General features: G+C 41.8%; 2 protein-coding genes and 2 pseudogenes across 2 annotated transcripts; 2 read left to right on the forward strand and 2 right to left on the reverse strand.

The window, feature by feature from the left end:
- Positions 1-4,793: 4,793 nt before the first annotated feature.
- LOC137280688 (uncharacterized) lies at positions 4,794-9,490 on the forward strand. The gene is made up of 4 exons (XM_067811905.1): positions 4,794-4,940; positions 5,843-5,980; positions 6,273-6,335; positions 7,976-9,490. The coding sequence occupies exons 1-4, from the start codon at positions 4,889-4,891 to the stop codon at positions 8,446-8,448; spliced, it is 726 nt and encodes a 241-aa protein (XP_067668006.1). The 5' UTR covers positions 4,794-4,888; the 3' UTR covers positions 8,449-9,490.
- Positions 9,491-9,723: 233 nt separating this feature from the next.
- On the reverse strand, positions 9,724-12,184 carry LOC137273533 (uncharacterized; annotated as a pseudogene).
- A 3,002-nt stretch (positions 12,185-15,186) lies between these two features.
- On the forward strand, positions 15,187-19,579 carry LOC137280696 (uncharacterized). The gene is made up of 4 exons (XM_067811915.1): positions 15,187-15,247; positions 15,990-16,127; positions 16,448-16,510; positions 18,691-19,579. Exons 1-4 carry the CDS (start codon positions 15,196-15,198, stop codon positions 19,161-19,163), a joined length of 726 nt encoding a protein of 241 aa, XP_067668016.1. The 5' UTR covers positions 15,187-15,195; the 3' UTR covers positions 19,164-19,579.
- Positions 19,580-22,654: 3,075 nt separating this feature from the next.
- LOC137273540 (uncharacterized) lies at positions 22,655-24,703 on the reverse strand (annotated as a pseudogene).

Below are 24,703 nucleotides of genomic sequence, written 5' to 3' on the forward strand. Positions count from 1 at the left end.
AAATATTGTAAACAAGCTGTGTGTTTTCTCAAATTCTGTATGAGTCTGTGTATTGAGAGAAATATTTCAGTATTGTCCATACATGCAGATTAGATTCAACGGTGTACTCGCTCCATAATATTTCGAAGACAGTGCAGCCAATCACCTGTTTGTAAATCGTTATCACAGGGAAACATCATTTGTGAATGAATTTGGGAACATTTCTCATGTGGTATGTATCCACCAGTCCGCATGTACAACAGAATCTGTGTGGGTCGAAATGCGTGTACTAAACTAATGCTAAAAAGGAACTATGCAGGGTGTTTGACCAAACTTGAAAAGAAAAACATAAAAAATTAACATCTATTACATTTCAAACCATAGTTCAGTTTTACAGCAAATGTCATTTCATTTCATAATACATCGAAAATACCGTTAGACTGACACTGAAGGACGTGGTATGGTTTTCTCCACAATGTCATCATATGTTGAATCAATAGTAAGTGTGTCCACTATTGACGTCAGTACACATCAAAACTCGTCGACTCATTGAGGATGTAAGCCGACGAAAGACGTTAGGGGTGATTCATGCCCATTCCCATGGGAACCATTGCTCCAACTGTTTAGTCTTCTGATTTGTAGGTAGTCCCATAAGTGTTCTATCGGTTTCATGTCGCAGTAAAGACTGGACACAGCAAAGCTGTATGAGGCCTTGCGTTATCGTGTTGGCAGATAATGCCACGTGTTAACTGCTTGAAAACTGGCTTCACAATTGGTTGCCAAAACCTTATCACTGTATATTCGAGCATTCAGATTGCTATCAATAAGCGGTTTGAACGTATTTCGGCGTTAAACCCAAATCCTACTCAGGTCGTTGAACTTCACACGTCGTCAATCACGCATCTGACAACGTCGATCCCGACTGGCCCATGTCAGTCTACGACGTCGGTTTTGAAGAGTCAGACGCAGTCTGCGGTAGTGTCGAAGTGCTCGAATACCATGCTCACTTAGTCTCCAATGCAATGTACATCGACTGATACGGTGGCCTTGCGCCGTCGCTGTCGTTGACGTCGACGTTCTCAGATGAATGTTTCGAATGTGGCGATCATCACCGGACGTTGTCAGACGTGGTCGACCACTTCAAGGCCTGTCTGACGTACTGGCAGTTTGTCTTAATTGTTCCATCAGTGTGATTACAATTGCTCTGATGCAGCTGAAAGTTCTGTCAATAAACTCCTTGTTCATCCATTCCCTTAGCTCTCCCCCTCTTACGATTTGAATCAAACATGTGTTTTTCACATCTGGGTTGCTGGCGTGTCGCGTGGGGTGATTTGTAATGTCAGTATGCATGTGCATGTGCATACATCAGAAAAAGTCGTTTTGCTTTTTTCGCGGGTTTGGTTTGTTCCCGGATGTGTCGGTATGTGTGACATATCTCAGAATGTGAACTTATTTGTGACATCTACTCTGCGGTAGGGTCGTCCTGCTCGAATGCGACTTTCTCATAGTATACTGTACATCGACTGATAGGGTGGCGTAGTGCCGTCGCTGCCGTTGACGTTGACGGTACAAAAAGAATTCTCTATTGAATTGTCCGAATGTGGCGACGTTGTCAGACGTGTTTGACCACTTCAAGGCCTGTCTGACGTATTGTCAGTTTGTCTTAGTCGTTGCATCAGTCCGATGGCAATTGCTCTGATGTAGCTGAAAGTTCTGGCAATGACGATAATTCCGACAGCGCTCTCTCTCTCTTATGATTTGAATCAAACATGTTTTTCATAACTTTGTTTGCTGGCGTGTCGCGTGGGCTGATTTGTAATATCAGTGTACACGTGCATTTCGTGTTACATCCGAAAAAGTTGTTTTGGATTTTTCTCGATTTTGGTTTGTTTCCGGATTGACATGGTTCAATATAGTTTTAGCACTTTATGTTTAATTATGTGAATCCTTAATATGCAATATTCTTCGGTGTGTAGTTCTTTTTAGCACTGGTTCACTTATCCTATTATATTGCTTTTAGGACTGAATATCGATATAGGTCCCTATAACCCTTAACTAAATAATGATCGATTTTCTAAGAATATGGGAGACGTAGCTGTCAGGAAATATGTCCCAAATCAACATATTTCACATCACGATGTTTGTTGGAATTATTAGCAACAGCATCCTGATCATAATTTAGAAGTAGACCATTACATGTCCGAAAATTGCAGACTGTGTGAGGACCGTCTTTCCTCTAACAAAGGTTCATGTATGACATTATCAAAATGCAATTTTCATGTCGATTAAAATCTTTTCCGATCGAAAATGTTTCAGATCATTGGTGTTTTTTTCTGACCAGACCAAAGCGGTTTTTCACATTTTGGACCTTGAGTGGCTAGGTGAATTTAAGGCACAAACTATGTTGAACAAAGGCTCGAATCTCCTATTCAGTCTGACGGTTTGGTTTGTCACGCCCAGATTCGTGGTCTTCATGACACTGGAAAACATCTTTCCAGTTTTCTTGGCTTATCTACAACTCATAGAAATACATACATACAGGCGACTAACGAGATCGGGTGGTCAGGCTCGCTGACTTGGCTGAAACATGTCATCGTGTCCTAATTGTATAAGTCGCCGCTCATGTTGTTGATCACTGGATTGTCTGATCCTGACTGGAATATCTAAAGACGGCTTGAATGTTGCCGAGTAGGGTAACCACACGTCAGTATGCCTTAAACGGATTACCGTTATACATGTCATCCGTTATTGTGCATTCAGTGAACGTGTCAGTGCTCTGTTCGTATGCACGTGCATTCCAGCGAGATGTTGGTGTCAAGAGCGTTTGAGGAAACGGTATGTTTTCAGTTGACTCAAGGACTACTTTCTAGGTTGATGTAGACGAAATTAGTGGAATTACGTTCGACAGAAAGGTCGTTTTGGGGAGGTTTAGGAATGAGTGGTTTAACGCCACTTTTAGCAATATTTTAGCAGTATCACTGCGGGGCATGCCAGAAATGGACTTCACATATTGTACCTAATTGGGGAATCGATCCTGGGTTTTCCATGATAAGCCAACGCTTTAACCACTAGACTGTGATACCGCCCTCAGGTTCATTAATGGGGTATGGTGCAGTCACTGTGAGTAGCAGACAAGCATCGATGAGGGATCACACAGATCAGCATCGATATGGGATCACATATATAAGTATCGATACTGGTATTGGAACATAGAGATAAGCATCGATATGGGATGACATAGATCAACATAGATATGGGATCATATTGATCACAATCGATTTGGGGTCACATGCATCAACATCGCTAAGGGATCGCCCTGATCAGCATTGGTATGGAATTAAACAGATTGACATCGATATGGGATCACACAGATGAACATTGATGTGGGATCATATAATCAGCTTTCATATGGCATCACGTACATCAGCATCTACATAGACTCCCACAGATCAACATCGACATGGAATCACATAGATAAGCATCGATATGGGACCACAGAGATCACAAGCGATTTAGGATCACATAGCTCAACATCAATAAGGAATCACACATATCACCTTCGATATGGAATCACATAGATCAGCATTGATACAGGATCACATAGATCAACATCAATATAGGATTAGATAGATCATCATCGATATAGAATCACATAGATCAAATGGCTATAAGATCACGTAGATCATCGACAAAGTATCATACAGATCAGTATCGATATGGGATCACATAGATCAACATCCATATGGGATCATATCGATCAGCATCGATATGGGATCCCATAGATCTGTATTGATACTAGTGTTGGAACATGCAGATAAGCATCGTTAAGGGATCACATAGATCAACATAGATATGGGATCACATCAATAAGCAATTGCACAGATCAGCATTGATTTGCAATTACACAGTTTGACATCGATATGGGATCACATAGATCAACATCCATATAGGAGCACGCAGATCAACATCGTCATGGAATCACATAGATAAGCATCGATATGGGACTACAGAGATCAAAAGCGATTTAGGATCACATAGATCAATAGCAATAAGGAATCACACAGATCACCATCGATATGGGATCACACACATAAGCATCGATGTTGGACCACATAGATCAGCATCCATATGATATCACGTCGATCAGCAACGATATTTGATCACGCAGATCGATATGGGACCGCGTAGAACAGCATCGATATGACATCATATAGATCATCAACTGTATGGGATCACATAGATCAACATCCATATGGGATCATATAGATCAGCATCGATATGGGATCACATAGATCAGCATGTATGTACAGTGTGTTTGGTGGTTACTTCTGAACACCTGGTTACAGAGGAATGTTTAGCAGGCAGCATATTTGTTCCATGTACAAACCTGACCAGGACATATTGCGTCGCTAAGTGGTATCTGGAATGCAAGAGACACATGGCAGTAATTTACCAGAACAACACAAATACGTTCAACTGTGGAACACTTGAAACTTTGACTCCCGACCCACAATGACCAACCATCAACGACAATCGTGTGCGGACCTTGAAGGGAATATTTTATATGATATCTTGCAACCAGTCAGTACAAATATGTAGACTCAGAACGTGTCAGCAATCTCTTGTATATCAACACGATCTACTCAGTAGTTTTTCTTGTGTTGTGTTCAGTTCAGCGATGTATTGAGAGTACAAAGAAAAATTCACACACGTCAACCCTGTTGTTTAGGAATATACAAATGTATGTATATGGTTCAACAGCTGAGCAAATATCTTCTGATACTTAATACGCATTAAACACTTGAAAACTATTTGAAACGGAGACATCTTGAACACTTCACAACAGTCATACCTGTGAAGAGTGTGTATATAACCACAACCACACGTGTTTGTATTCAGACTTGCAACCATGACGCTAACGCTGTATGTTGCTATCATCGTCCAGGTTGGGATAGCCACAGGTATGTATTCATGTGTTTTCGCTTAGATGATCGATTCTCTAGTTTTCCTAAAGAACACGACAGTCTGCAAAATAACAGGCCTTTGTTAAGGATCATATCATTCGTTAAAACTGACATAGCCTGTAAGGTCCTAAACAAATGAATCTGCGGCTATGTCTATGACACGAAGGACTCCAAGAAACCATGTTGTTGTGACAATGGTGTCATCTTTATTATGCAGAGTCATGTTGTTTTATCAGTTGTGTCTGGATACAGTTCCAGTGAACAGTCATGTTGTTTTATCAATTATATCTAGATACAATCCCAGTGAACAGTCATGTTGTTTTATCAGTTGTGTCTAGATACGACATGAACAGTCATGTTTTTTATCAGTTGTGTCTAGTTGTGTCTAGACCTGTGACGGTCCCAGGGTAGAATGAGCTTTCAGCGACCCATGCTTGCTATAAACGGCGACTGTGCTTATCGTAAAAGGCGACTAACGGTATCGGGTGGAAAGGCTCGCTAACTTGGTTGACACAATGTCATCGGTTCCCTATTTTGCAGATCGATGCTCATGTTGTTGATCACTGGATTGTCTGGTCCAGACTCGACTATTTACAGACAGCCACTATATAGCTTGAATACTGCTGAATGCTGTGTAAAACTAAACTCACTCACTCACTCACCCAGGGTGCGTCTAGATACAGTCCCATTGAAAAGTCATGTTGTTTTATCAGTCGTGTCTAGATATGATTTGAACAATCATGTTGTCTTTTCAGTTGTGTCTAGATACGATATGAACTATCACGTTTTAAGTGAATTCTTTCCACCTGCGATATGAATAATCATGCTGATGAGTCAATGGTGTCGAAAATAAAGAAGGAAGTTCCTACACTGGGTATTATTTGTTTCCTTGGTCACAGCTGTGGTCTTGAATCCGAACAATGCGGACTGTCCCGCGGACCGGAGGTTCCTGCATGATCTGAAGTCACTGTTGAGGATACACCTGGGAGAGAAGATTATACCGCCTGAAACTGACTCTTCACACTGGACCAGATCGGGTAAACGATTACGTTAACCTTACAATGCCATACTGAATTCACCTGTGAAAACCGAATTACACTTGATGTTTGTCGTAAGAGACGACGAACGGGATCAGGAGGTCAGACTCGCTGACTTGGAAGACACAGGTCGATGCTCATGCTGGTGACCCCTGGATTGTGTTGTCCACACTCGATTATTTACAAACCGCCGACATGTATCTGGAATATTGTTGAATACGGCGTAAACTAACTCACTCACTTGTAATGCATTACTGTCTGATATTTTCTTTGATATTTGTTTCACTTGGAGGAGCGACATTCACACGCTGGGGAAAGACAAGATGTCCCAAAGGAAATGATGTCGTGTACAAAGGTACGTAAAAGTGGTGAAATCCTGTTTACATATATGCATAAGTAAGTCTTGATTTGTTTACTAGAAAAGTGGATTGTACCTTTCTGAATATGAATGAAATTGAATGACGTAGCCTTGATCAATGAACGTTTGAGAGTGGAGTTGTGGCTCACGTCAAATTCAAGTGTGAATCAGTTAAAAATGCAGTTGTGCTCCCGTGTTTGAATCATTACGTTGCATACCAGATATGCTGACCTTATTCCGAACACCGGGCGTCATACTCTTCAGTGACACTTTCCTTCAGTTGTTACCGCTTTTGTACACCGTTCCGATTGGAAATCTGTTTAGTCTTTTGTTGATGTTGTGGAATTTTGTGAACACATTACCTCATTTTCTTCTCCCATTTCTCACTCAGACCTCAGATCTAACGTATTGTAGGGCCGGTGGTTTAAGCATTCGCTTGTCATACCGAAGACCCGGATTCGATGACGACTTGGGTACAATGTGTCAGACCCACTTCTCCTGTCCCCTGCCTTAATATTGCTGGAAAACTGAAGCAGTACATACAGACAAACTCAAAGTCTATCATGCACTGAATTGTGTGACCATTTCGAGTGATTCTTTGTACCAAAACAGCAGGCTGTTCAAACAATTTTTTTCTACTTTATATCTTTAACTTGAAAAATAACAATATAGCACTACACAATGTTAGAAACAGAATCAGTCCTTTTATTGAAGACTATTTGATGTGAGGACAAGAGAATGTTGCTTTTGTCAACGCGTAGTATGTGATCGACATGACTACATACATGCAACACTTTGACGAAATGATGAATGAATACGTTGATGAAGACGTTTAGTTCGAACTTCTTTAGTTGGTTTCACAAGACATGACAAACAAATATACATGAATGAGGTGGACGAACGTCCAGCTCAACACCCGGGCCTTTCCTGCGAGCGGCATAATCCTGCTCGCGGTCCTCTCTACAAGGACAGTCGGAATGCCGATCTCCACACTCACACATCACCTTCCAGTATAGATGTGAGCATACATATATATAGTTTTTTAACAACAATAGACAAGCAAAGATTCAACAATGGACAGATAGAGAAACTAACAGCACTTCCTTCTACAGTTGATGTGATGACAGACAAAACCAAGGGGGATAACCAATAAAGGCCATAAATGTCATAATTAATGGAAGTGACAAAGAGGAACAAGGCAGCTGACAAAACAATGTACTCTGCGGTAGTGATAAAGATCAAGATTGTAGATTGAATAAAAATAACTAAATATCACATAGCCTGGCTACCTAGTTTTTCGTCTGTAGAAATATTTGGACATGGCTGTCCTGAAGTAGACACTATAACACTTTGTTTTTAAACAAGGAGTATGGCTTTATGCCGCGTTTAGCAGTATTCCAGCACAGTCACAGCGGGGAACAACAGAAATGGACTTCAGTGAATGTGGACAATCGAACCCGTGTCTTGGGAGTGACGAGGAACGCTATACCCACTATTCTGTCCCAAAGCTCCAATGATGATGACGGCTACATCATGTACAGTTCAGTCAGTATTCATCCTCATCATTATCATCGTCATCATCAATATTGTACAGAAGGGCATCCACATCTGATCAATTATGGTTGAACTAATTTCAGGTTATGCCGGTGGAAGTCATTATCAGGCGAAAGGGGGTCCCGGAACAACGCTGTGCCTTCCCGAAGCACCCATCTACGAAAAGCACACTAGTGAGGCATCAGACAGTTATATCTATGGCACAGAGTATCAAACACATGCAACGAACGCTCCTCTCCATCGGCTGTTTCAAGACGATGTCCCGTGTGTGGTGTGCCAGAGTCATCACAAAACAAGTGCCATCATGGTACCTGCCAGGAACGAGTGTTTTCCTGGATGGCACCTGGAATACAAGGGCTATCTGTTTGGTGGCTCTACTGCACACACTGGTTCTAGTGATTATGTCCGTGTAGATAGTGAAGCAGAAGCTATCCCTGGGGGTAAAGCAGACACAAACGGCCATCTCTTGTATATGATCGACGCCAAATGGGGTGCCCTGCCCTGCCCCCCTTATGTCGACGGTTGGGGGTTGACATGTGCCCTTTGCACTAAGTAGAAATATTTCAAACAAGCTTTGTGTTTTCTCAAATTCTGTATAAGTCTGTGTATTGAGAGAAATATTTCAGTATTGACCCTGACTGTCGTACATGCAGATTGGATACATGATATAAAACGCTTCGAAGACAGTGCAGCCAATCAATGAAGCCTTAAAGGAAACGTTTCGCGTTTTCTCCTGTTATGAAAGGGAAACATCATTTGTGAATGAATTAGGAGAAATTTCTCATGTGGTATGTATCCCTAGTCCGCATATACAACAGAATCTGTATTTTTGGCGAATGCGTATAGGAAACTATTGCTAAACAGACAGTATGCAGGGTGTGGGATCAATTTGAAAAGAAAAGAAAAACATATATAAATTAACATCTATTATATTTCAAAACATGGTTCAGTCTTACAGCAAATGTACACAATTTCATTTCATAATACATCGAAAGTACCGTTAGACTGACACTGAAGGACGTGGTATGTTTTTTCTCCAAAATGGCATCATATGTTGAATCAATAGTAAGCGTGTCCGCTATTGGCGTCAGTACATGTCAAAACACGTCGACTCATTGAGAATGCACGACAGTGAAAGACGTCAGGTGTGATTCGTGGCCATTCCAATGGGAAACATTGTTCCAGCTATTTAGCCTTCTGATCTGTAGGTAGTCCCACTTTATCACTTTATCTTTAATTATGTGAATCCTTATGCAACAGTCTTCGTTGTGTAGTTTAAGTATCCCATATGGCTTTTAGGACTGAACATAGGTCATAGGTACTCATAATCCTCAGCTAAATATCGATCGATTATCTATGAATATCGGAGACGTAGCTTTGAGTACAAATGCCCCACTCAACATATAGCACATCACGGTGACATGTGTTTGCTGGGATTATTGGCAGCAGCATCCTGAACATAATTTAGAAGCAGATCATAAATAATGTCCGAAAATTGCAGATTGTGTGAGGAAATTAGGACTCATTTTTTCACAAAGGTTCATGCACAACGGTATCAAAATGCAATTTTCATATCGATTAAAATCTGTTCCTATCGACGATGTTTCAGATTATTGGTGTTATTTGGTCAGACGACCCGTGAAGGTCCCGGCGTAGAATAGGCCTTCAGCAACCCATACCTGTCATAAAAGGCGACTATGCTTGTCGTAAAGGGCGACTAACGGGATCGGGTGCTCAGGTTCGCTGACTTGGTTGACACATGTCATCGGTTCCTAATTGCGCGGATCGATTCTCATGCTGTTGATCACTGGATTGTCTGGTCCAGATTTGATTATTTAGAGACCGCCGCCATGTAGCTGGAATATTGCTGAGTGTGGCGGAAAACTAAACTCACCCCTCACCTCTGTTCAGCTGTGCCAAAGAGGGACTTCCGTCGACCTCTGATTACAGTCAACTAAATCCAGATACCAATGTTCAATGCCAGAAGAAGACACGGTGGAATATATGTGAGAAATATTTTAATTACTATATTGTCGCAAGTTGTTAGAAATGACAAATGACAAATGAAAACTATAGTTTTTTACTGAATGATATATGCATACTGATTTAGTGTTTAATGGACTCTCCAAACAAAGCGCGTTTGAATTTTTTTAGGGATGTGCAACATACATATGATAAGAAACAGAGCAATGCTCAATGAGTGAGGAAGAAAGTCTTTGCCTTGAGCGGAAAGGATATGACAATCAGTCTCTCAAGAGCCAAAAGACAGATGATGATTGCGGACACTTTGGGAAAGGCGAGTTCCATGTAGTGCTTAGTTGAAACAGTCAAAACAGATGACAAGTAATTAGAATACATGACGTCATACTGCGCTCTTATGTCAGCTGGCAGTCGCAGGATTCCACAGAGGAGGAACCCACAGTCACATAACGGTAGGATATGCGACATAACGATTTGTGTAGAAGTACACAACATCCGATGACATTCATCACTAAACCGGAAACGATGGGCCTTAGGATAAGATTAACATAAAATGTTGTTCTTTCTACTGTGTGGGTGGTGACGATTCCTGGTGTTTTATGAGGCCTTTGCTTTGCTGGAGGTGATGAGGATACATTTCTATGAGTTGCCAACGAAGATACTGTGATGTTACTGCTCTCGCTGAGGGCAACAAGGAACAGCAGGATGGACACGTTTCAACTCAGTGGGATCATTTCCAAGTTTGGTGATTTTCTCTGCAACAGACAAAGCTAACATAACAGACGAACGTAATGTGAATGTATGTATAGGAGAAAACATGCCTCTGAGGTTTAGGTCGACAAGTGTATGGAGGGAAATTTTCCGGCCTGGATGATTTTAGCATTTTCTACCACAACCCAGGAGAAGTGTTTTCTTTAACATATATACCGTAAATGAGGGGAAATTACAATGTAGATGAGCATTTAATGAAGCTACATAACAATCACTGAAGCGTACGTAAAATTAATTTAACGACAGTAACTATAATAGTTTAACCCCACCACCTTCGTCGATCCGGTGGGCGTGCGGAAGAGCGTTTGCAATTAAACACAAATGTTTTGCGATTTGCGGTTCAACACCCGCTTGTGAAAACATTTGAATTGTGAGTTTAATCTTGAAAGATCTGAATGCTGATGTTCATATAAAGTTAGGGAAAGTAAAACCTGGGAAGCGGTCTTACTAACGAAAATTAAAACCTGGGAAGAGGTCTTTCTAGCGAAAAGTAAAATCTGTCCCTCCAAAACAAAAACCTCAAATGCGGTTATTCTGAGAAATCAAGAGATGACCTAATATGTGTATTGGAGAAACGACGCCCAACAAGGTTTGGGTACACAATGTAAAACTGGAGTGGCAGGGACCGATTATAACGAGCTGATTGCTATAACGCGTCTGTGGAGCTACAGCATAAAGCACAATTTTCACCGATAACTTCTTTGTGAGGCATTTAGAAGTTTGGAATGATAACAACATATGGGTGCATGAGATCTTTTCGCTGTTTTGCCCATAATGCCTGTCGTTGAAATGGTCTTTGCTTAATGGCTCCAAAGAGTTCGTAATAAAGGTGGATTGTACGATGACCAAGTACCAAGTAACCTTGACCCTCAGACATAATCCGCTATGCCACACGTTCTAAGAACACAACCCTTAGACGGACCGGATCTCTATTGATAAACAATCTAGATTTCTCTATACTTTATGGAGAGGTGCAGACAGCATGACCTGAACTTAGACGTAATAGACTGTCTCTGTTTGATGATGTCGTAAAATGATTCACAATGCATCTACTTCACCGGTTACACCTGTTACGTGTTTTTAAGCATATTCAGCGTAGTTCTGTAACGCAGAATGAGACTGATATAATATCAGTTCCAAACCAGACCACCAAACCCTTCTAGCGGCAGAGCCTCGTTTTGAGATCGCCATAATTTCCTGGTGTCAGTTTGTCAGAGCACGCTTTACGACGTGTTTGAAAGGATTATGAGCATGGTGTTGCAATATACAAGTGCGCAGATGCATCGGATCATACTGATTAATGTTTATGTATCCAGTTAAATGAATTAGTCTAAACATTCGGGACTGGTTATTGCACTAAATGGCACAATAAGACGGAATCCAAACAACAGGAAACGGGAATGTTGTGTAACCAGTGTTTTTACTTGATGGTTTGGTTTCTTTAATTACGATGAGGAGGTCGTACCCCTAGCCTTACTGTGAATTTTCAGAAGATGCACTCGGATATTGAGAGACAGGAACTCTTCCTCCCACATACACATTTTATCGTTGTATAAAGACAAAATAAGCTAACAGATGCTTGGAATATTTCCCCCAATAAATAAATGAATGAAAGAGTGAGTAAGTGAGTGAGCGAGCGAGAGAACGAACGAACGAAAGAACGAACAAACGAACGAACGAACGAACGAACGAACAAATAAATGGCTGAGTAAATGTCAATGCTTGTGTATACCAGTTGAAAATTAAGCAGCTTTTATGTTTCTGAAAAATGGTGACTAAACTGATGGGGTCAGACTCGCTGACTTGAAAACTCATGTCATCATGCCCCCATTGTTTGGATGCATGCTCATGCCGTTGTTCACTTGATTGTCTGGTCCAGACTCGATTATTTACAGACCACCATCATATCGCTTGTATATTGCTGAATTCGCCATCAACAACCAACGAATTAACCAACCATTGTTTCCAGAAACTAATGATAGAGCGGAAAAGCTCGGAGTGTGAATTTTCTGCAGCATACCGATGTCCATTTACATGACATTAGATTCCTTGGGCTTTGAATTAGGTGTGGATTGGCATGTAGCATGTGTTTTAGAGTTTCCTTGCAAGTTAGCGCCACATTCATGCTAGCTGTATGGTGACTGACTTTTGTACAAAATGACTATGAGGATGCGTGGTGGGGCTCATGGAAACACAATGTGTTATCCTGGGTTTCCGGGGCGGTGTGGTAACCATAGCGTTAAAGTTTCCCATCCCCATGCTAAAGACCCGAGTTCAATTCCCCACGGACAACGTGTGAAGCCCTTTTCTGGTATCCCACGCCAAACTATTGTTGGAATATTGCTTAAGATGGCGTAAAACCCAGCTCACTCACTCTCTCGGGTTTTCGGTTAATGCTTTGAATCTTGTCGATGTCTGAGTGCATAGCAGTGTTTTCACCAGCTCGAAATGTGTTCTTGGTCTTGCAGGAGAATAATGACAGTATCCAGCAAACACATCCTGCAATACACTGAATCGGTGGAATTAATTTGCTGAAGGCAACCGTGATGTTCCTTTTAATCTCGGCTTCTGGGTTTATAAGGTATTGTAAAAGCATCACGAAAATACGGTCTTGCCTTTGGGGCACAACAGATTGATGAACTATCAGTCTGCACGGAATTCTCTAGGGAACTCTACAGTAGATCATTTGTTCCAGCATCCAAGGTATATGGATGGACGGATGCGACAAGCGGAAAGGTCATCTGTTCAGCTGTAACTTGTAGCCAGACTGTAAGATGTAGTCTTTTACATCAATAGTGGATGTATGTATGATCCGGTCATCGCTAGGATTGAAACCTTCACTCGCACTAAGATACCAAATCTAACACGCTCAAGCCCTAGCTGAACCAACAAACACCTAATGCCCAACTCCTAAACCGTTTTCGAATTCCTGGATTCGCCTTTTGTAATGTGTATGAGCGACCAAGTGTGAGTGAGTATGGTTTTACGCTACTTTCAGTACTGTCATGGCAATTTTCTGGACGAGTACATCAGAAATGGCCTTCACACGTTGATGAGAATGGACCCGGAGCCTTGGCGTCACGTGCAAATGTTTTAAGCACTAGGCCCCACCGAACGACCAAGAAAACAGTTCTAATAGAGCATGATGACAGATATTACAATTAGTGTTTCACTCCATCAATTAAACATCTACAAGTCGGCGAAAAAAAATGCTCCATGATAATAAGTTGAGTTGTACGAGGTACATTTTCATAATATTATTGAGACTCCCCATATTAGGAGAAACACCTTATATCGAGATCTTAAAACAACATCCAGTAGTTTGACATATCGTAGTTTCACATCATGCCGTTGCGGAGCGCAATCTTGCGTCAAAACATTTGAGTATAGCGTAAAATCAAAACATATGTGATCACATATCAGTGTTGATCTTGTGTGATCCCATATCGATGCCGATATATGTGATCCCAAATTGATGCCGATCTATCTGACCCCATATCGATGCTGATCAATGTGAGCCCATATCGATGCGCATCTTGTTATCCGATATTGTCGATCTATGTGATCCCATATTTATGCTGATCTATGTTATCTATAACGATGCAGCTCTAAATGATACCACACCGATGCTCTTTTATGTGATCCGATATGGATTCTGATGTATGTGATCCCATGTACTCGCATATGGATTTTGATCTGTATTATCCAATATCGATGCTGATCCTTGTGATCACATATCGATGCTGATCTGCGTGTTCCCATATCGACGCTGATCTGTGTGATGCCATATCAGCGCTAGTACTTGTGATCCTATGTCGATTCTGATCTGTGTGATCTTATATTGATACTGATGTATGTTATCAACTATCGATAGTGATCTATGTGATCCCAAGTTGATGCTCATCTGTGTGATCCCATATCGATCCATGAAATCATGTAGATCAGCATCGATAAGGGATCGAATAAATCAGCATGTATATACGGTGTATGTAGTGGTTACTTCACTGTACCTGGCTACAGAGTAACGTTTAGCAGGCAGCATATTTGTTCCATGTACCAACCTGGTGAGGAGATATTGTCACTAAGTGGTATCTGAAATGCAAGAGATACATCGGGGTCAAATTTACCCGAACAACACAAATACGTTCAACTTTGGAACACTTGAAACTTCGACTCCCGAGCCACAATGACCAACCATCAACAACAATCGTGTGCGGACCTTGAAGGGAATATTTCATATGATATCATGCAACCAGGCAGTACAAATATGTAGACTGAGAACGTGTCTCCAATCTCTTGTATATCAACACGATCTACTCAGTTGTGTTCTTGTGTTCTCTGCAGCGATGTATTGAGTGAATATACTTCTGCATGTGTATATTCAGCACTTCATGACTCAACAGCTGAACAAATATGTACTGATACTTAATGTGCATTAAACACTTGAAAACAGTTTGGAAAGAAGAAATCCTGAACACTTCACAACAGTCATGCCCGTAAAGAGTGTGTATATATATCCCCAATCACCCGTGTTTGTATTCAGACTGCAACCATGAAGCTAACGCTGTATGCCGCTATCATCGTCCTGGTTGGGGTAGCCACAGGTATGTGTTCGCGTGTTCACGCTTAGATGATCGATTCTCTAGTTTTCCTAAATATCATGATCTATGAAACAACAGACTTTGGTCAAGACGTAGCATACAACTCGTCCAAACAGACAACCTGTAACGTTCTGGTCAAATGAATCAGCGAGTATGTCTATGACGCGAAGGAATTAAAGAAAGAAAGAAAGAAAGAAAGAAAGCATGTTTTTATGACAATGATGTTCACCAATGTGAACAGCTATGTTATTATGCCAACAGTGTCCACTTGCGACATGAACTATCATGTTGTTATAACAATTGTGTCCACCTGCGACATGAACGATCCTTTTGGTATGCCAGCTGTGTCCACTTGCGATATCAACAATGTCAGTGGTGTCCATCTTCAGTATGAACAATAATAATGTTCTGTCAGTTGTGTCCACCAGAAATACAATTCTGTCCACCAGAATAATCATGCTGTTATGTTAATGGTGTTTAGCTGGGATATCAACAAATGATGATGCCCTTATGTCATTGGTATTCACCAGCAATATGAGCAGTCAGGTTGTTGTGTCAATGGTGTCACACTTAAAGAACTTCCTACACTTCAACAATTCATGTGGTCATGTCAAGTACATATTCTGCTAATATACGAGCACAACATCAGCTTATCTCTGACGACCATGATTGAAATTAAAATGAAACGCAATTATAAGTTAGAGAAGTTCCATAAACTGGCTACTATTTGTTTTCTTGGGCACAGTTGCGACCTTAAATCAGAACAATGTGGACTGTCCCTCGGACCGGAGGTTCCTGCATGATCTGAAGTCACTGTTGAGGCTACACCTGGGAGAGAAGATTATACCGCTTGAAACCGACTCTCCATACTGGTCCAGCTCGGGTAAACGCTTAGCTAATTCTACGATGTCATACTGGATAACCGATGATGAACCGGGATAGAACTGATCTTCAGTAGCCCATGCTTGCCGAAAGAGGCGACTAACGGGATCGGGTGGTCAGTCTCGCTGATTTGGAAGACACAGGTCGATGCTCATGCTGTTGACCCCTTGATTGTGAGGTCCACACTCGATTATTTCCCCGCCGCCACATACCTGGAATATTGCTGAATACGGTGTACAACTAACTCACTCACACGTCACTGTGGTCGTTTAATGAGATCTGATATTTTCTTTGATTTTCATGTTTCATTTGGAACTGCAGGAGCGACATTCACACGGTGGGGAAGGACAACATGTCCGAAAGGAAATGATGTCGTGTACAAAGGTACGTAAAAGCTGTGAAATCCTTTTACATACATACACTACTCAAACAAGAAACGCATAGCTGAAATTTGTTATCAGTTCATACAGGGCAGTCATGAAAAAACCTGAATGAACATTAACGGTCCAGTGTGCAAGAAACTGTACGTCACAAATGACAAGTCTTCCAAGGTCAAGGTCGCAGAGGAGTCAGTATCTTTGGTGGCTACCATTGTCATCAAAGTTTGCTTGGCATCGGTGTCCCATTGTCTGGAGCATATTCCGGATGAAGTGCCTTGGTATGAGTTGGTACTCTCCCTCAACGCCACAAATAGATCTAATTCGTCCCACAAATGTACAACAGGGTTATGATCCGGTGATCGTGAGGGCCAACCAAGAACCTGAACGTTGGTCTGGGCAAGGAAATCCCTGCTTATTCTTGCTGTATGCGACCAAGCGTTATCATGCTGAAAAATGACGTTCTGGCGGTTCATGAAAGGAAGGACATGAGGTCTGATGATTTCATCACTGTAACATCGAGCTGTCCAATCGCCCTGGACCTGAAAGAGATCTGTCCTGCCACTGTATGAGATGCTAACCCAAACCATGACACTTTCGCCACTACATCTGTCCACTTCCTGCACACAATTTGCAGCGTAGCGTTCGTTACGACGTCGATACACACGTGCTCTTCCGTCGGGACGTCGCAGCATGTAACGTGACTCATCACTTAATAACAGTTCTCCACCTTTGCAGTGGCCATGGGAGATGTTGGCGACACCACAGTCTGCGTTGTTGCCAGTGTTGACGTGTAAGGACAGGTCCTCGCAAATGTCTTTTTGAACAAAAACCAGTCTCACAGAAGCGGTCCTCACACTCTGATGAGAAATTGTCCTGGTACTACCGATGATGTGGAGGATGCTGTGGTGAACCTGTTCCGCATATGTCGAAGCCGAATAAACCTGGCCGGTGTGGGCGTGGTCACACGGGGTCGACCTGACCTGGGGCGATCACGTGGTGACCCTTGTTGCTGGTAGTGATGACAAAGTCTTGCTATGGTACTCTGTGACACATTCAGTTGCCTTGCAATCGAAGACTGAGACCCCCCAGCCTCCAAATGATCAATCGCATTGTTGCACTCAGTAAGTCTAAGCATGACTTTAACACCAAATTTAAGATTGTCAGCTGCTGCAAGCACATGGAAGCCCCGAGTTTTACTGGAAATGATGCATGGAATGTGCGTGCAAAAGGAATCGCATGAAATTCGTCCCGCTCACCATTAATTGCATTTACTGAGGAAAACAGATTTTGGTGTGTTTTGGCGAGTTGTCCTCAATGACAATGGATTCAAACTCGGAAATGTTTGCAGTCAGAGTTCACTGATTACATAGGCACCAATGATTCAAATTCGGAAAGGTACAGGGAAAATACTACCTATGCGTTTCTTGTTTTGAGTAGTTTACATAAGAAAGACGCGATGTGTTTAGTAGAAACGTTGATTGCACCTTTCTGAATATATATGTCGTAGAGACAAACACATATCCGCCAATACTGGACACTCACTCCTCAGATCTAACGCAAAATATGGCCGGTGGTTTAAGCATTCGCTCGTCACACCGAAGACCCGCATTCGATGAAGATATGGGTACAATGCGTCAGGCCTATCTGTGGTGTTCCCCGCCATACTATTGCTGGAATATTCCGTAAAGCGGCGTAAAACCATACTCACGCACTAACACATAACCACATGTTTGTATGTGATTCCAAAGTCTATTACGCACTGATATGTGTTTGACTAGTTGGGTTGATTTTGCACAAAACAGTAGGCGGTGTAAACAAATTGTCTGCTTGAAATCTTATGTGTTTGTACGATGGGTGCTAAACTGAAAGTTCAAAAAATACAGTAAAGCATTACACAATTTTAGAAACGGAATAACTCCCCTTATTGACTTACTAAGTATGGATTTTTACGCTTTTAGCAATATTCCAGCAATATCACAAGGGGGACGCCAAAAATAAACTTCAAACAATGTATGGAAACGAACCCGTGCCTGCGGTGTGACCAACAGACTGCCCCGAAGCTCCAAGGATGTCAAATGGTTACATCATATGCAGTTCAGTCAATATTCACCCTCATCATCATTACTGTTAATTACGGTCAGAACTGTACCAATATCTCATTAATTATGGTTGAACTAATTTCAGGTTATGCCGGTGGAAGTCATTATCAGGCAAAAGGGGGTCCGGGGACAACACTGTGCCTCCCCGAAGCACCCATCTACGAAAAGCACACTAGTGAGGTTTCAGAAAGTTATATCTATGGCTCTGAATATCAAACAGATAGCAAGACATCTCCTCTTCACCGGCTGTATCAAGACGATGTCCCGTGTGTGGTGTGCCAGAGTCATCACAAAACAAGTGCCATCATGGTACCTGCCAGGAACGAGTGTTTTCCGGGATGGCACCTGGAATACAAGGGCTATCTGTTTGGTGGTGGTACTGGAGGAACTGGTCCCAGTGATTATGTCTGTGTAGACAGTGAAGCAGAAGCCATGCCTGGGGGTAAAGCAAACACAAACGGCCATCTCTTGTATATGATCGACGGCAAATGTGGTGCCCTGCCCTGCCCACCTTATGTCGACGGCTGGGAGTTGACATGTGCCCTTTGCACTAAATAGAAATATTGTACACAACCTGTGTGTTATCTCAAATTATGTATAAGTCGACTCTGTATTGACAGAATTATTTCAGTACTGACCATGACTGTCGTACATGCAGATCAGATTCAACGCCATATATGATATACAACGATTAATGATATTTCGAAGACAGTGCAGATCAATGTAGCCTTAAAGGAAACTTTCCCCGTTTTCTCCTGTTTGTAAATCGTTATAAAAGGAAACATCATTTGTGAATGAATTGAGGAAAACTTCTCATGTGGTATGTATCCACCAGTCCGCATATACAACAGAATCTGCATGGGTCGAAATGCGTATACTAAACTAGTGCTAAACAGAAGGTATCCAGGGTGTTTGACCAAACTTGAAAAGAAAAGGAAAAACATAAATAAATTATCATCTATTATATTTCAAAACATAGTTCACTTTCACAGCAAATGTACACAATTTCATTTCATAATACGTCGAAAGTACCGTTAGACTGACACTGAAGGACGTGGTATGTTTTTTCTCCACAATGTCATCATATGTTCAACCAATAGTAAGTGTGTCCACTATTGGCATCAAAACACATCCAAACACGTCGACGAAGGGCGTTAGGTGTGACTCGTGGCCATTCCAATGGGAAACATTGTTCCAGCTGTTTAGTCTTCTAATTTGTAGGTAGTCCCATTAGTGTTCTCTCGGTATCATGTCGCAGTAAAGAATGGCCACAGCAAAACAACAATGAGAGCGTTATAAAGAAAGTCGTTTGCGTTATCGTGATGGTAGACAATGCGACATGGTAACTGCTGGTAAAATGGCCTCACAATTGGTTGCCAAAACCTTATCCCTTTGTCTTCGAGCATTCAGATTGTCATCAACAAGCAAAAGTCTCGTTTTGGAATCGCAGCAGATCCCATCACTATCAGGCTACCGGCTCCAAACGGTTGAACGCATTTCGGCGCTAAACCCACTCGTCTGTAAACACAAGACCGGCCGTCATTACTCAAAACCTATTCAGGTCGTTGAACATCACACGTCGTCAATCACGCATCTGACAACGTCGATCCCGACTGGCCCATGTCAGTCCACGACGTCGGTTTTGAAGAGTCAGACGCAGTCCGCGGTAGGGTGCTCGAGTACCACGTTCGCTTAGTCTCCGATACACTGCATCGACTGATACGGTAGCCTAGTGCCGTTGACGTCAACGTTACAAAAAGAATTCTCAGATGAATTTTGTGGCGATCATCACCGGACGTAGTCAGACGTGGTGGACCACTCCATGGCCTGTTTGACGTATTGGTAGTTTGTCTTAGTTGTTGCATCAGCGTGATAACAATGGCTCTGATGCAGCCGAAAGTTCTGGCAATGACGATCGACTCCTTGTTCAGCTCTCCGTTAGCTCTCTCTCTTTCTTACGATTTTAATCAAACGTGTGTTTTTTCACAATGGGGTTGGTGGCGTGTCGCGGGGGCTGATTTGTAATGTCAGTATGCATGTGCATTTCGGGTTGCATCAGCAAAAGTGGTGTGTAGTTTTTGGGGTTTTTTAGCACTGGTTCCTTTATCCTATTACATCGCTTTTAGGACTGAATATCGATATAGGTAATAGGTACCTATAATCCTTACCTTGATATCGATCGATCAAATATGCCCCAACTCAACATATTTCACATGAGTGGCTTGGTGTCGACAGAATGAGCGGACTTACGTTCGACAAAAGGGTCGTTTTGGGGAGGTTCAGAAATGAGTGGGTTTACGCCACTTTAAGCAATATTTCAGCAGTATCGCTGCGGGGCATGCATCGATATGGGACCGGATATATATGAGCATGGATACTAGCATTTGAATATAGAGATCAGCATCGGTATGTGATCAAGTAGATCAACATAGATATGGGATCACATGAATTAGCATGTATATGGCATCACCTAGGTCAGCATCCGTATGGCATCATATAGATCAGCATCGATACCAGTATTGGAATATGCAGATCAGAATTGATAGGGATCCCATAGATCAACATAGATAAGGAATCAAATAGATGACAATCGATTTGGGATCACATAGATCAACATCAACAAGGGATCGCACAGATCAGCACTGATGTGGAATCATAAAGTTAGATTTCATATTTCATCACGTACATCAGCATCTACATAGAATCACACAGATCAACATCGACATGGGATCACATAGATCAACATCAATAAGGAATCACACAGGTCACCACCGATGTAGAATCACATAGATCAGCACTGATATGGCATCACATAGCTCAGCATCGATATGGGACCACATAGATCAACATGCATATAAGATCACACAGATCAACATCGACATGGGATCATACAGATCAACATTGATATGCGATCACTTGATCAACATTCATATGAGATCACATAGATCAGAATCGATGTAGGATCACATAGATCAAGATCCATATGGGATCACATAGATCAGTATCCATATGGGATCACATACATCAACATCCGTATGGGATCACACATACTTATGAATCTAGATAATCTTGTGAATTATAAAGTTCAATGTACTCGTCCTAATATGCTCCTAATACCTGTTTATCATTGTTTGGCCATCACCGTCACTTTCACCGATTTGCGAATGCCTTTCAGTTCACAACAATTATGTAAACAAATGTATCAGACTGGTATAAACAGTAGTAATGTATTGGTAATTAAGAAGATAATATTGAGTGCAACTGGGTAATTGCGTAATTTGTATGCACATCACATGTTCAACATCCGGGTTTGAAGCATCCATAAAAGAGTGATGTACGCATTGTCTGTTATTTCATATGGATTAAAGTGGCCAAAGGTAGTTTGTATATTATTCAGTTCACGAGTAATATGTATGTAGAAACTATTTACAGAACTTGTATTGTTTTGCAGTCTTTTACCGCTACAAGGAATAAAGTCAACATTCCATGGGTTAACTTACTGTTATAAAATCTCGAATGAGATTGACACAGTACAGTAAATAAACCATATTATTTTCCCTAGCCCCGCCTACAGTGCTCTAAATAGGTTATCCGAGTTAGTCAGTAGCCCATGCTTGTCATAATAGCCAACTAACGGAACCGGGTGGTCAGACTCGCTGACTTGCGTTGAACGATGCTCATGCTGTTGATCACTGGCTTGTGGAGTCCAGACTCGAATATTTGCTGATCGCCGTCTTTTACCTGGAGTACTTCCAAGTACAACATTAATGAACCATTTTATTCTGAACATAGCTTTCAGTCGTAATACTTTATTGGAACAGTTCTTACATTTGCCAATTTCGACATAGTAGGGAACGAGACAACATTTACAGGAAGGAAACTCAGTGTTACAACTACCATAAACCAACATGTATTTAGTCCGTGTGTAAGTCCAATCGGTATCCTCTTCTCTTCTCTACATTGGGATGATATGATATACTTCCCTATTACCGTGTAGGTACAAGGTACTACCTTTACACTGTGTTTCATGGGATTAGTGATATTAGAGACTACCACGTGCTATACCCCACCGTCGCTCTTTCGCTGGACCCTACTGGGGACGATTGTTTACCCTGTGAGCTACTGGTCAGGGTGGTCCAGACTGTGTGCTTTTGTGCTGACATGGTCAGGTCCTGCTTTTTGGAACAACACATCTTTGTTAACGTAACACTGAACTTGACGTTGGTGATGACATCGATGAGGAAGTCATTAGTGGAGTTAATGGACCAACCGAGAGACGTCAAAGAATGCATCATGTTTCTGAAATTTTCCTCCGGACCCGTACGCCCAAATCGTTGTGGATTGTGTGTTTCGAGAACATGTACAGAGATAAACGGAATATACACGACTAAGAAAAACGCTGAAATTGTCTTCCAGTGTCAGGCTCGCTGACTTGGTTGACACATGTCATCAGTTCCCAACTGCGCAGATCGATGCTCATGTTGGTAGTCACTGGATTGTCTGATCCAGACTCGATTATTTACAAACCACCACCATATGGCTGGAATATTGCTGAGTGTGGCGTAAAACTAAACTCACCCCTCACCCCTGTTCAGCTGTGCCAAAGAGGGACTTCCGTCGACGTCTGATTACAGTCAACTAAATCCACATACCAATGTTCAATGCCAGAAGAAGACACGGTGGAATATATGTGAGAAATATTTTAAATACTATGTTATTGTAAGTTGTTAAAAATGACAACGTGTTTAATGGACTAACCAAACAAAGCGCGTTTGAAATATCTCAGGAATAGGCAACATAATTATGATAAGAAACAGAGCAATGCTCAATGAGTGAGGAAGAAAGTCTTTGCCTTGAGCGGAAAGGATATGACAATCAGTCTCTCAAGAGCCAAAAGACAGATGCTGATTGCGGACACTTTGGGAAAGGCGAGTCCCATGTAGTGCTTAGTTGAAACAGTCAAAACAGATGACAAGTAATTAGAATACATGACATCCTACTGCGCTCATATGTCAGCTGGCAGTCGCAGAATTCCACAGAGGAGGAACCCACAGTCACATAACGGTAGGATATGCGACGTAACAATTTGTGTAGAAGTACACAACATCCGATGACATTCATCACTAAACCGGAAACACAAATGATGGGCCTTAGGATAAGATTAACATAAAATGTTGTTCTTTCTACTGTGTGGGTGGTGACGATTCCTGGTGTTTTATGAGGCCTTTGCTTTGCTGGAGGTGATGAGGATACATTTCTATGAGTTGCCAACGAAGATACTGTGATGTTACTGCTGTCGCTGAGGGCAACATGGAACAGGAGGATGAACCCTTTTAAACTCAGTGGGATCATTTCCAAGTTTGGTGGTTTTCTCTGCAACAGACAAAGGTTACATAACTGACGAACGTAATGTGAATGTATGTATAGGAGAAAACATGCCTCCGAGGTTTCGGTAGAGAAGGGTTTGGAGGGAAATGTTCCGACCTGGATGATTTTACATTTTCTACCACAACCGAGGAGAAGTGTTTTCTTTAACATATATACCGTCAATGATGGGTAATTACATTGTAGATGAGCATTTAATGAAGCTACATACATAAGCGCACGTAAAATCAATTTAACGACAGTAACTATAATAATTGAACCCCACCACCTTCGTCGATCCGGTGCGGAAGAGCGTTTGCGATTAAACACAAATGTTTTGCGATTTGTGGTTCAACACCCGCTTGTGAAAACATTTGAATTGTGAGTTTAATCTTGAACGATTTGAATGTTGATGTTCATATAAAGTTAGGAAAAGTAAAACCTGGGAAGCGGTCTTATTAACGAAAAGTAAAACCTGGGAAGAGGTCTTTCTAGCGAAAAATAAAATCTGTCCCTCCAAAACAAAAACCTCAAATGCGTTTATTCCGGGAAAGCAAGAGATGACCTAATATGTGTATTGGAGAAACGACGCCACCGAGGTTTTGGTAGACAATGTAAAAGTGGAGTGGGAGGAACCCGACCCCGATTATAACGAGCTGAGACTGATATAATATCAGTTCCAAACCAGACCACCAAACCCTTCTAGCGGCAGAGCCTCGTTTTGAGATCGCCAT

Source organism: Haliotis asinina, chromosome 1, assembly GCF_037392515.1.
Source record: "Haliotis asinina isolate JCU_RB_2024 chromosome 1, JCU_Hal_asi_v2, whole genome shotgun sequence".
Classification (NCBI taxonomy): Eukaryota; Metazoa; Mollusca; class Gastropoda; order Lepetellida; family Haliotidae; genus Haliotis; species Haliotis asinina.

What these genes read in the sequence shown, in the direction of transcription:
- LOC137280688 (XM_067811905.1), top strand. Translation starts at nt 4,889, where the DNA reads ATGACGCTAACGCTGTATGTTGCTATCATCGTCCAGGTTGGGATAGCC. An exon ending in CCAGGTTGGGATAGCCACAG is followed by an intron (nt 4,941 to 5,842) that starts GTATGTATTCAT and finishes CCTTGGTCACAG; the next exon opens with CTGTGGTCTTGAATCCGAAC. An exon ending in AAATGATGTCGTGTACAAAG is followed by an intron (nt 6,336 to 7,975) that starts GTACGTAAAAGT and finishes AACTAATTTCAG; the next exon opens with GTTATGCCGGTGGAAGTCAT.
- LOC137280696 (XM_067811915.1), top strand. Translation starts at nt 15,196, where the DNA reads ATGAAGCTAACGCTGTATGCCGCTATCATCGTCCTGGTTGGGGTAGCC. An exon ending in CCTGGTTGGGGTAGCCACAG is followed by an intron (nt 15,248 to 15,989) that starts GTATGTGTTCGC and finishes TCTTGGGCACAG; the next exon opens with TTGCGACCTTAAATCAGAAC. An exon ending in TCCATACTGGTCCAGCTCGG is followed by an intron (nt 16,128 to 16,447) that starts GTAAACGCTTAG and finishes TTGGAACTGCAG; the next exon opens with GAGCGACATTCACACGGTGG.